This window comes from Eumetopias jubatus, unplaced genomic scaffold, assembly GCF_037043125.1.
Source record: "Eumetopias jubatus isolate StellerSeaLion01/CBP00866 unplaced genomic scaffold, mEumJub1_p1.0 scaffold_11, whole genome shotgun sequence".
Classification (NCBI taxonomy): domain Eukaryota; kingdom Metazoa; phylum Chordata; class Mammalia; order Carnivora; family Otariidae; genus Eumetopias; species Eumetopias jubatus.
Window position 1 is genome coordinate 74196563 of NW_028274817.1, and position 12608 is coordinate 74209170.

At 36.6% G+C, this 12608-nt stretch overlaps 1 protein-coding gene across 6 annotated transcripts in view; it reads right to left on the bottom strand.

The window, feature by feature from the left end:
* The window catches only part of HEPH (hephaestin), a 70684-nt gene that overhangs the window by 41151 nt on the left and 16925 nt on the right, over positions 1-12608 (bottom strand). For 3 of the 6 annotated variants that reach the window (XM_088028998.1, XM_028126586.2, XM_028126587.2), the window contains 3 exons: positions 7646-7777; positions 1783-1994; positions 672-822 (listed from right to left, as the gene is read on the bottom strand). In XM_088028998.1, the coding sequence (XP_087885124.1) occupies positions 672-822; positions 1783-1994; positions 7646-7777 (495 nt within the window). The remainder of the gene's footprint in view (positions 1-671; positions 823-1782; positions 1995-7645; positions 7778-12608) is intronic. The other 3 variants (XM_028126589.2, XM_028126588.2, XM_028126585.2) reach the window with 2 other exon arrangements.

Below are 12608 nucleotides of genomic sequence, written 5' to 3' on the forward strand. Positions count from 1 at the left end.
TACTCACATTTAAGGAGACTACTCTAGCAGGTGAAAAACCGTGTAACAAATAACTATATAGAACATGCTATTAAAATATTCTGATAAAAATGCAATAGTGGTTCAGAAAAGGATGTCATCATCCTGGGATTTGGTGATAAAAAAATGGTTACATGGATGAAGTAGCTTTCGAGTAGGACCTTAGAGAATGGAAATAATTTCCACAGGCTAAGGGCAAAAATGTAAAGAGAGGCATTTCAACTGGAGAGCAAAGCACTGTAAAAGGCATGAAGTCAGAAAAGTACAAGGTATGTCTATATAGAGAAAAAATAGTGCCATTTGGCTGGAGTATGGAGTTGAGGAGCATGCGTAGTGGTCAATAAAGGAGAATAAGATAAGACTGGAAAGGCATCATTCCAGCTTTCTCTCCTCACTCTCTAGTGGATTCCTTGTTTGCAATCCTCATTTCACAACACATTTTTCCAGTGTTCCCCATACTGTTTAACACAGGACAGAGCACAACCAAGTGTTAAATATAAGATCTGTTGCCTTAGGTTTAATTCTTCAGTCTAGCTCATGTCTTGGGATAGAGCTGACCAATCAGCTTTCAAGGATGGGACATGATTAAGTTTAGGTTAGATTTTTACTTGTAACCTCTCAATTGTAGCTCAGGGCAAAAGCACTCCCCATACCATGCATCCGATTGGAGTCTTGGAAACCCTTGACGTCCTCTGAGAGCAGTCGGGAATCCAACATAGCAGCTGCTTGATTGGTATTGCTGTACCAGCTCTTGTTTTCATCCAACACAGTAAAAAGGAGAAAAAACTCCTTATCCACCCCTTTCTATAGGCCCATGGAAGAGAACATAGGAAAGAATGACAATGGTTTCAGCAGTTGTATGTTGTGCAGCTCCAGATCCAATGAGCCCTGATTCTTTCCCATTTTTTTTTCCCCAGACACAGAGACAAGCCCGTACTTCCTGCCTAGAGCTATAGTTGCTGCTAGGCAGTTTTTCTTCAGATAATTTCAAATTGAAGGTGGGTGAAACAGGTTAGAACAAGGTGACAAGACCGGAGGGGACAAATGTATGAAAGGGGACAGGGAAGTAGCACAAGATGGGGATTATGGACAAGTACAGACTGATAAAAGAGAGCTTGGAGTGGGGTAAAAGAGTGGGGAAAGGTGGTTAGCATATCAGGAAAGGACTCTAGTCAGAGGGGATTAGAAAATAAAAGGATATAAAATTGCTATTAATGTACTGTTATTTTAATTATCATTTATTATTATCACTATTATTATTATTACTTCTAACATTTACTGAGTGTTTACTATGTAATCCAGACACTGTGATAAGCACTTCATATGGATTATTTTAATTAATCCTCACAGAAACCCAAGATATATTATTTCATTGTTAACCCCTTACTACAGATGAAGAAACTGAGGCAAAGAGAGGTTAAGTAATATACAGCTAGAATGGTGAGCGGGACATGAGAGAACACAAGCAAATACTAAAAGAGATTTAAGAATTGGGATCAGGGGTTAGGGAACACTGAGGTTTAAAAAAATGAAAAGATGATGAGAGGATACAAAATAGAAAGGAATAGAGACTAAGAGATATGTGTGAGTGAAAGAATAGCATGCAAAATAGCATGAGGTCACCAACTATTAATTTCTGATTAAATAGCTTATTTTTTTTCTATTTCCACATCTCTAGAACCCAGTTCCACTTTCAACTCCTATTTAGCAATACAGCATTATCTTCCTCCCAGCAGGCTTTCCAGCCAAAAACCTTGGTAATACCTGTTTGCCATCTGCACCCAAGGCACCAGTCTTGCACACCAACAGAGGGCCCACCAGACCAGAATTTGTATCTCTTATGGGATCTGCAGCAGAGAAGTACATCCAGGTGAGACAGGCAGGATCCTGAGCAGTAGGGCCAGCATGGGAGGGGACTGTCCAACGGTATGTTACTTTCTCAAAGGGCTTGGCCACCAAGCCAGGGTAGGATGAGCCTGCAGGGGGAAAAAAATAGGACTCATTATCACATTAGCTAGAGTGAAAATCATCAGCTCCAAACAGTGGGGTAAATATTATAAACTACAAGGCATTTTGGAGCAACAGCAATATGCAATATAGAATATTAAAAAGGATCCTAGATAGGAGTGAAGAGACTATAGTTAGTTTCTGGTTCTGACAATAGTTGTTATATAAACTGGGGAAATTTAAACTTCCCAGGTTTCAGTTTTCTAAGCTCAAAGGACCTAAGGATTAAAAGGGTCTTTAAAACTTATTTGGAATACTCCTCACTTGAAAACATATATTCATCTGTTCTTGTATCCTTACCATTGTTTAAAAATCTCCAGACAGGCAATTCACTACGTACCTTCATAGTTTGTTTCATCTTTGAATGGTTCTGATTAACGAACACATTCTTCTTTCTGTATGTATATATATATATATGAGTGGATGCAAATACGTATCTATGTGTATATATACAAAAAACACAAGCACTAAGGCTGTAATTCCTTAAATGGACACAAGTTATGGTCAAATGATGCATAGAAATTTTATTTAAAAATTTTAAGCCTAGTAGTGCAATTGCTGGGCCATAGGGTCGTTCTATTTTTCACTTTTTGAGGAACCTCCATACTGTTTTCCAGAGTGGCTGCGCCATTTTGCATTCTCATCAATAGTGCAAGGTTCCCCTTTCTCCACATCGTCGCTAACACCTGTTGTTTCTTGTGTTGTTGATTTTTAGCCATTCTGACAGGCGTAAGGTAATATCTCATTATAGCTTTCATTTGTGTTTCCCTGACAATCAGTGATGTTGAGCATCTCTTCATGTGTCTACTGGCCATCTGGATGGGTTCTTTGGAAAATTGTCTATTCATGAATACTGAATCAAAGGGATATATCTACACTGATGTTTATAGCAGTATTATTTATAATAGCCAAATTATGGAAATTGCCTGTGTCCATCGACTGATGAATGGATAAGGAAGATGGGGTGCATATATATATATATACACACAATGGAATATTACTCAGCCATAAAAAGAATGAAATCTTGCCATTTGCAATGATGTGGAGTTAGAGAGTATTATGTTAAGTGAAATCTGTCATCCAGAGAAAGACATATACCACATGATTTCACTCATATGTGTAATTTAAGAAACAAAATAATTTAAGAAACAAAATAAATGAGCAAAGGGGGAAGAAAGAGAGAGAGGCAAACCAAGAAATAAACTCTTAACTGTAGAGAACAAACTGATAGTTACAAGAGGAAGTGGGGGATGGGATGGGTGAAATAAGTGATGAGTATTAAGGAGTGCACCTGTCATGATGAGCACCCGGTATTGTATGGAATTGTTGAATCACTATACTGCACACCTGAAACTAGTATTACACAGTATGTTAACCAACTGCAACTTAAATAAAAACTTAAAAAATAAAATAACATTTTAAACCTATTTGTAATCAAAGAAGTACAAATGAAAATGGCTACATACTGAACATAATAAAAAATAAATTAAAAAATGAAAACACAAAAGTACAAACTGTGGTGAATTTGAGATGAAATAAATGTACAAGAGCTCTCTCTGAAAAAAAATAGCTACATAACTTTTTTGCCTGTCAGTTTAGCAAGATTTTATATATTATAATAATCCATGCTGTTGAGAAGTGGCTTAAATGGCACCTACACCTCTTGCCCAACTATAGCAACGGTAAGTGTAAATGAGAATAGACCTTTAGGAAAAAACGTTGACAAAATGTATCAAAAGCCTGAAGAAGGTTCAGGCCCACAAAAAAGTAAGATATACAATAAATACTGAAAAGAATGTCCAACCTAATACAAATCGAAACAATGGTGATTTTGGTTATTGTGTTGTTTGCCTACAAGATCGACATTTGACAAAGATGAAAATGGCTGCCCTGTGCTGTTACTGTTGATGCAAGTCGGAGTTTATGGGACTGCAAATTTTTCCAGATAGCAACTTGGATGTAGGTATCAAAATTTTTAATGTGTATACCCTCAGACACAGCAATTCCACATGTTAAAAATATATTCTGAGGAAATATTCATTAAAGGGTGAAAAGAAGCATACACAAGGATATTTGTAGTAAGAACTTATGACAAGTGGTATAATTTAAGATGGTTTTAACATCCTTTCTTATTCATTTATTATTCCCAACTTTTAAAATTTTCAAACGTACAGTAAACTTTAAAGGATAGATAGTACAATAATCATCCTACCAACTGGAGTTGTTTGTTAACATTTTTCCATCTTTAATTTATCTACATCTATGTCTATGTATATCTACACACACATACACACACACATGAATTTTTGATTGTTTGCTTTTGCTAAATCATTTGGAAGCATGATGGCGTCTTACTTCTAAATACATCAGTAACTTTGTTCTATATTGCCACAATAATATTACTACATCTGAGAAAATATCCTAATATCATCTAACATGTAGTTTATATCAGAAATTTTCCAATCATCTCCAGAATGTCTCTTTTTAAAGAAGATTTTACATACTAATTTTGAGAGCGAGAGAGAGGAGGGGCAGAGGGGGAGACAGAGGGACAAGCAGACTTAGCCACTCAGAGGCCCAAAAATGTCTCTTTTAAGTCTATTTATTTTTTAATAACCTGGATCAGACAAGGTTTGCTTTTTGTGTTATCCCTATTTTTTTCCCTATAGCATTGACTTTTTGAAGAGACTAGACCTTGTAGAATGTTCTTTTGTTCTAGATTTGTCTGTGACATTGCCCTTAATGCTTTTGGTATTTTTTTTTTTTATATTTTTGACTTGGGATTAGCATGCATTAATATTCTCAGAGAAAACAGGAAATTAATACCCAATAATCCAACTTCTAGGATTGTCTCCTGAGATGGTAATCCAAATAAAATATAAGCATTTATTCATTGCAACATGATTTACAACATTTAAAAATAATGAAAACTAAATGTTCAAACAATAGAAGATAAGATAAATAAATTATGACAAATCCATGTAATAGAGTATTTTATAATAGGTAGCAAGTTTATAACTTTACAATGGCATGAGAAAATTGATATAATGGTAAGTAAAAACAGTATGATACAAACCTGCAAAAACCACATGATCACAAAAATGTCAATAGATATGATTTTATAAGCACAGGAAAATATTAGAAGGTATATCAAAAAAGTAATGGTGACTTATCTATGAATGGTATTTATTTTATAATTTTCCATTTTTTTTCAAAATTCCATAAAATATATGTTACTTTTATAATCAGATATTTTTATTTTTTTAATTTTGTTTTAATTCCAGTATAGTTAACATACAGTGTCATATTAAATTCAGGTGTCCAAGATAGTAATTTGACAGTTTCATATAACACCTAGTGCTCATCATGACAAGTGGACTCCTTAACTTCCGTCACCTATTTCACCCATCCCTCCACCCTCCTCCTCTCTGGTACCCATCATTCTGTTCTCAATAGTTAATCCATTTCATAGTTTCTCTCTCTCTCTTTTTTCCCTTTGCTTCATTTCCTAAATTACACATATGAGTGAAATCATGTGGTATTTGTCTTTCTTTGACTTATTTCACTTAGCATTACACTCTCTAGCTCCATCCACGTTGGTAGCAAATCACAAGATTTCATTATTTTTCATGGCTGAATGATATCCCATCACAAACACACACACACACACACACACACACACACACACACACACACACACACCACTTCTTTATCCATTCATCTATCAATAGGCACTTGGGCTTCTTCCATAATTTGGCTATTGTAAATAATGTTGCTATAAACATAGGGGTGTATGTATCCCTTTGAATTAGTGCTTTTAGAATTTTTAGAAGCCTTTATTTATTTACTTACTTATTTTTAAATTTTTATTGTTTTTATTATAATAATAATAAAAGTTTGTATTTAAATTCCAGTTAGTTAACATACAATATAATATTAGTTTTAGTTGTACAATTTGAAGATTCAACACTTACATACCATACCCAGGGCTCATCACAACAATTGCACCCCTTAGTCCCCATTGCTTATTTCCCCCATCCTGCCACCCACTTTCCCTCTGGCAACCATCAATTTGGTCTTTTTGTCTATGGTCAGGAACAAGACAGGGATGTTCACTCTTACCAGTTACTTAGCATAGTACTGGAAATCCTAACCACAGCAATCAGACAGCAAAAACATCCAAATCAGCAATGAAGAAGAAAAACCTTCACTATTTGCAGATGGCATGATACTCTATATAGTGTTTTTGTATTTGGGGGGTACATACCCAGTAATGCAATTACTAGATCATAGGGGTAGTTCTACTTCTAACTTTTTGAGGAACCTCCATACTGTTTTCCATAATGCCTGCACCAGTTTGCATTCCCACCAGAGGGATAGAGGGTTCCACTTTCTCCACATCCTTGCCACCACTTATTTCTTCTGTTGTTAATTTTAGCCATTCTGACAGATATGAGGTGATATCTCATTGTAGTTTGATTTGTACTCCCTGATGAAAAGTGATGTTGAGCATCTTTTCATGTGTCTGTTGGCCATCCAGATGTCTTATTTGGAGAAATGTCTGTCTTCTGCCCATTTTTTAATTGGATTATTTATTTTTGGGGTGTTGAGTTGTATAAATTCTTTACATATTTGGGATACTAACCCTAAAGGCCCTATATGAAAAAACCCATAGTGAACATCATACTCTGGGGAAAAACTGAAAGCTTTACACCTAAGGTCAGAAAGAAGACAAGCATGTCCACTCTCAGTACTTTTATTCAACATAGTACTGAAAGTCCTAGCCACAACAATTAGACTACAAAAAGAAATAAAAGGCATGTGAATTTGTAAGGAAGAAGTAAAACTTTCACTATTTGCAGATGACATGATACTATATAAAGAAAACTCTAAAGACTACACCAAAAAGCTACTAGAACTGATAAATGAATTCAGTAAAGTCATAGAAATCAATGTGTAGAAATCTGGTGCATTTCTATATACTAATAATGAAGCAGTAGAAACAGAAATTAAGAAAATAATCCCATTTACAATTGCACCAAAAATAATAAGAACTTAGAAATAAACCTAACCCAAGAGGTGAAAGAACTGTACTCTGAAAACTATAAAACACAAATGAAAAAAATTGAAGATGACACAAAGAAATAGAAAGACATTCCATGCTCATGGATTGAAAGAACAAATATCATTAAAATGTCAATCAGGGGTGCTTGGGTGGCTCAGTCGGTGAAGCATCTGACTTTGGCTCAGGTCATGATCTCAGGGTCCTCGGATTGAGTCCCACATAAAGCTCTGTGCTCAGTGGGGAGTCTGCTTGTCCCTCTGCCACTCCCCGCTCATGCTCTCTCTCTCTCCCCTCTCTCAAATAAATAAAATCTTTTAAAAGATTTTAAAAAATAAAATAAAATGTCAATCAGAATATATTTAAATATATTTAAAAGAACATGTCTCTTATTGAACTCAGTTCTGCTTCACTATAATATCATGGATTCATTTAAGAACATCCATGCAAGGACAATCAATTCTGTCTCCTCCCTCATTCCCTCTCCTATTTATTTTTCCTCTAGAGCTATCTGCTATTACCTGCAGCTCATATTAGTTGGAAACCCTGCTTGCTCACCATCATTGTACACAGTTCCCTCGTAGTCTTTCTCATAGAAGACTCCATGAGGCTGTATACTGAATGGCTGGGAAGCACGGTTGTAAAAGACCACCTGGATGGTGTCACCCACCTCAGCCCGGATCACTGGCCCTGGAAGATGGGAAGGAGAGACAATGGGAATAAAAACAGAGATGACCAGGGGGGATGGAAATAAAATAAGAAGGAGGGAAAGAAAGAGCAAGTGAAAAAGATTTTTAAAATCCTCTATTTGCAATAATAAGAATAATCCCTTCCAAGTTTATTACAACTTACAGTTATAAAAAGCATTTTAAAATCCATTATCTCATTTGGTCTTCAAACATCATATGCAGGACAGGGGATATTTTCATTTTATAGATAAGGAAACTACAGCTCAGAGAGGTGGAATTGATCTTCCCAAATTCAAATAACTGATTAGGAACAGAATCAGGACTTAAAGCCAGGGCTTTCTCCCACCTCCCCATCAGGTTCAATCCCATTTCCCCTACGTTTATTGTCCCTCTTCCCATAGCTCCATTTCCTGGTAGGGTTCATCTCAATATCTGATCTTGCCTCAATCCTAAACCATTTCTGAGCAATAAAATTATCATATCTATGTACAGGTCCTGAACTAGGTAGCTGAGCCATGATTCCTGGAGTTTTCTTTGTTCCACGACCCACCACCTCTGACCTAGCTTCGGTCACCTTTGATATTAACCAGAAATACCAAGACAATACCCTGAGCATTTATGCTGGCTCAAACCCTAGTTCAGTGTTTCTGGCTTGTTTTCTACTAGATTTCTACACCTAATGCAACACCTGTGATCCAAGAAGCAAATGAAAATGAAAACAAAGCATAGCAAAACATGAGATGCCATGGAAAATGGGCTAAGGGAAAAATTTATATATTTTTATTTCAAATTAACATTAAAAAAGATCTCAAATTAACAACCTAACTTTAGGACTTAAGGAATTAAGAAAAGAAATACAAACTAAATCCAAAAATAGAAGAAGGAAGGAAATAATAAAGACTAGAGCAGAGATAAATAAAACATAGAATAGAAAAACAATAAAGAAAATCAATGAAACCAAAAGTTGGTTCTCTGAAAAGATCAACAAAATTGATGAACTTTCAGTGAGATGGACTAAGAAAAAAGAGAGAAGACTGAAATTACTAAAATCAGAAATAAAAAATATATATAAGGTAGTATTATGAAAAATTGTACACCAACAAATTGGATAAACTAGATGAAATGGACAGAGTCCTAGAACAGAAAACATACCAAGACTAAAGCATAAAGAAATAGAAAATCTGAATCTTTTTTTAAGAAAATCTGAATCTTATTGTAACTAGCAAAGAGATTTTTTTCTTTACTATTATTTTTACTTTATTACAGTGTAGTTAACATACAGTGTTATATTAGTTTCAGGTGTACAATATAGTGATTCAACACTTCCATACAACATCTGAAGCTCATCACAAGGAGTGCTCTCCTTAATCCCCATCACTTATTTCACTCATCCCCCACCAACCCCCTGTCTGGTAACTGTCAGTTTGTTTTCTATAGTTAAGAGTCTGTCTTGTGGTTTGCCTCTCTCTCTCTATCTTTTACTTTTCCTTTGCTCATTTATTTCTTAAATTCCACATATGAGTGAAACCATATGGTATTTGTCTTTCTTTGACTGACATTTTTCATTTAGCATTATTCACTCCAGTTCTAACCATGTAGCTGTAAATGGCAAGATTTCATTCTTTTTTCTGGCTGAATAGTATTCCATTGTATATATTTACCCCACCTCTTCAACTGATGGACACTTGAGCACTTCTATATATTTTGCTGCTATAAACTTACGGGTATGTGTATCCTTTTGAATTAGTGTTGTATTTTTTTGGTAGATACTCAGTAGTGGGATTACTGGATTGTTGGGTAGTTCTATTTATAACTTTTTGAGGAATATCAAAACTGTCTTTCACAGTGGCTGCACCACTTTGCATTCGCACCAACAGTGTGAAAGGGGTCCCTTCTTTCCAAATCCTCACCAACACTTGTTGCTTCTTGTGTTGTTGATTTCAGCCATTCTGACAGGTGTGAGGTGTTACCTCATTGTAGTTTTAATTTCATTTGCCTAATGATGAGTGATATTGAGCATCTTTCCATGTGTCTGTTGGTCATCTGGATCTCCTTGGAGAAATGTCTGCTCATTTCTTCTACCCATTTTTTTTTGAATTATTTGTTTTTTGAGTGTTGATTTGTGTAAGTTCTTTATATAGTTTGGATACTAACTCTTTATTAGATAAGTTATTTGCAAATATCTTCTCCCATTCTGTAGGTTGCCTTTTAGTTTTGTTGACTGTTTGCTTCACTGTGCAGAAGCTTTTTATTTTGATATAGTCCCAATAGTTTATTTTGTTTTTATCTTTCTTGCCTGAGGAGCCATAGCTAGAAAGAAGTTGCTACTGGCAATGTCAAAGAGGTTACTTCCTGTGCTCTCCTCTAGGATTTTTATGATTTTAGGTCTCACATTTAAGTCTTTAATCCAGTTTGAGTTTATTTTTGTGTATGGTGTAAGAAAGTGGTCTGGTTGCATTCTTTTGCATGCAGCTGACCAGTTTTGCTAACACCATTTGTTGAAGAGACTATGTTTTTCAATGGGGACAGTCTTTTAAACGGTGCTGTGAAAACTGGATTCCCACATGCAAAATAATGAATCAAGGCTCCTATTTAATACCATATATAAAAATTAACTCAAAATACATTAAAGAGCTGGAGAGAGGAGGAGTTAACATGGCAGAGGAGTAGGGGACCTTAAGTTTGTCTGGTCCCTGGAATTCAGCTAGATAGTTATCAAATCATTCTGAACACCTGCAAAATCAATCAGAGATCTGAGAAAAGAAATGCTGCAATTCTACTAATAGAACAGCAACCACTTTTGGGAAGGTAGGAAGTGTGGGGATGTGAATCTGGGGCAATATATTGAAGGAGATGGCAGCAGGGAGGGAGCCAGCTTAAAGAGGCTAAACCAAAGAATTATAAGCAGCAGAGTACAAAATTGGAACTTTAAAAGTCTACTATAATGGGGGACATCTCTGGATTAAAGGTGCTCAAGTGGCAAAGTGGGGTGGAATCCTAGGTGGGACAGCGTGGTCTCTGGATCCCCAGGGTCACAAGAAGAATGGGGGTGCTTGAATGCAGCAGAATTCCCAGGCATCAGAGTGGGGAAGCTGGCTGAAAACAGCAAGTCTTGGCACCGGCTTTTTGCTCGGTGTTGCCATAAACTGTGAACTGCCGCATGGGGCCACAACTCCTCTCCTGGCAGGGGCCCAGGAAAAGGCAGAAGTGAGGCGAGACGCCCTCCCTCCCCTGGGAGGAACAGCGTGGATCTGCACAGCAAGAGTCCACAAAATTTGGATACTTAAATCTTAGTTGCATGCCTCAGATGAAAACACTCAGACAGAGGCTGGGTGAACACAGAGTTCAGATGGAAACCAGGGAGACAAGATGATTGCATCTTTGTGAGTGCTCACTGAAGATTGGAGGGGCACAGACCTTCAGCTCTGGGGCTAAAGAGTGGGGTGCCAGCATTTTCATCCTGCCCATCTGTACTGAAAGCCTTCAGGGAGCAAAACAGCACAACATAGAGGAATCCAGTGCCTCTTACACTGAGCCCAGCGCCCTGGCAAAGGAAGCACACTTCCACAACTACAAGGGCACCTGAGAATCAGCTCAACAGGCACTTCCCCCCAGAAGACCAGCAGAAACAACTGGCTAGAACCAAGTTTACAGATCATAGAGAACTAAGAACTTCAGCTCTTGGGGAAAACAGTATAAAACAGTATAAAACATTCATTTTTTTTTAATTCTTTAGTCTTAATCTCAGGAAACAAACTGAGGGTTGCTGGAATGGTGGGGGGTGGGAGGGATGGGGTGGCTGGGTGATAGACATTGGGGAGGGTATGTGCTATGGTGAGTGCTGTGAATGGTGTAAGACTGATCAATCACAGACCTGTACCTCTGAAACAAATAATACACTATATGTTAAAAAAAAAAGAAGATAGTAGGAAGAGAAAAATGAAGGAGGAAAATTGGTGGGGGAGACGAACCATGAGAGACTATGGACTTTGAGAAACAAACTGAGGGTTCTAGAGGGGAGTGGGATGGGGGGATGTGTTGACCTGGTGATGGGTGTTAAGGAGGGCATGTACTGAATGGAGCACTGGGTGTTATGCATAGGCAATGAATCATGGAACACTGCATCAAAAACTGATGATGCAGGGAGCCTGGGTGACTCAGTTGGTTAAGCGACTGCTTTCAGCTCAGGTCATGATCCTGAAGTCCCGGGATCAAGTCCCGCATCAGGCTCCCTGCTCGGTGGGGAGTCTGCTTCTCCCTCTGACCCTCTTCCCTCTCGTGCTCTCTATCTCTCATTCTCTCTCTCTCAAATAAATAAATAAAATCTTTAAAAAAATTGATGATGCAATGTATGGTGATTAACAATATAATAAAGAAAAAATTCTTTAGTCTTTCAGTTTTATTTTTTGAACTGTTGTCTTATTTTTTCAATTCTTTTTTTCTATATATGAGTTTTGGTTTTTGTTCATTGTATTTTATTTTATTTTATTTTTGTATATATATGTTTTTCTTTCTTTCCTATTTTGGGATCTAGTTTCTTTTATCAAGCAGATCAAAATACACCGAAGATCTAGTTTTTTGTTTTGTTCTATTTTGTTTCTTGTTTTATTTTATCTTATCTTACTTTGTTTTGTTTTTATTTTCTCCTTTTTTTTTTAAATCTCAGTTGTTGTTGCTACTGCTGTCTTTTCTCTCTCTCTTCTATTCTTTTCTGGACATAATGATGAGATGAAGAAATTCACCCCAAAAGGAAGAACAAGAGGTAGTACTCACTAAAGGGACTTAATCAATACAGATATAAGTAATATGTTTGAACTAGAATTTAAAACAAT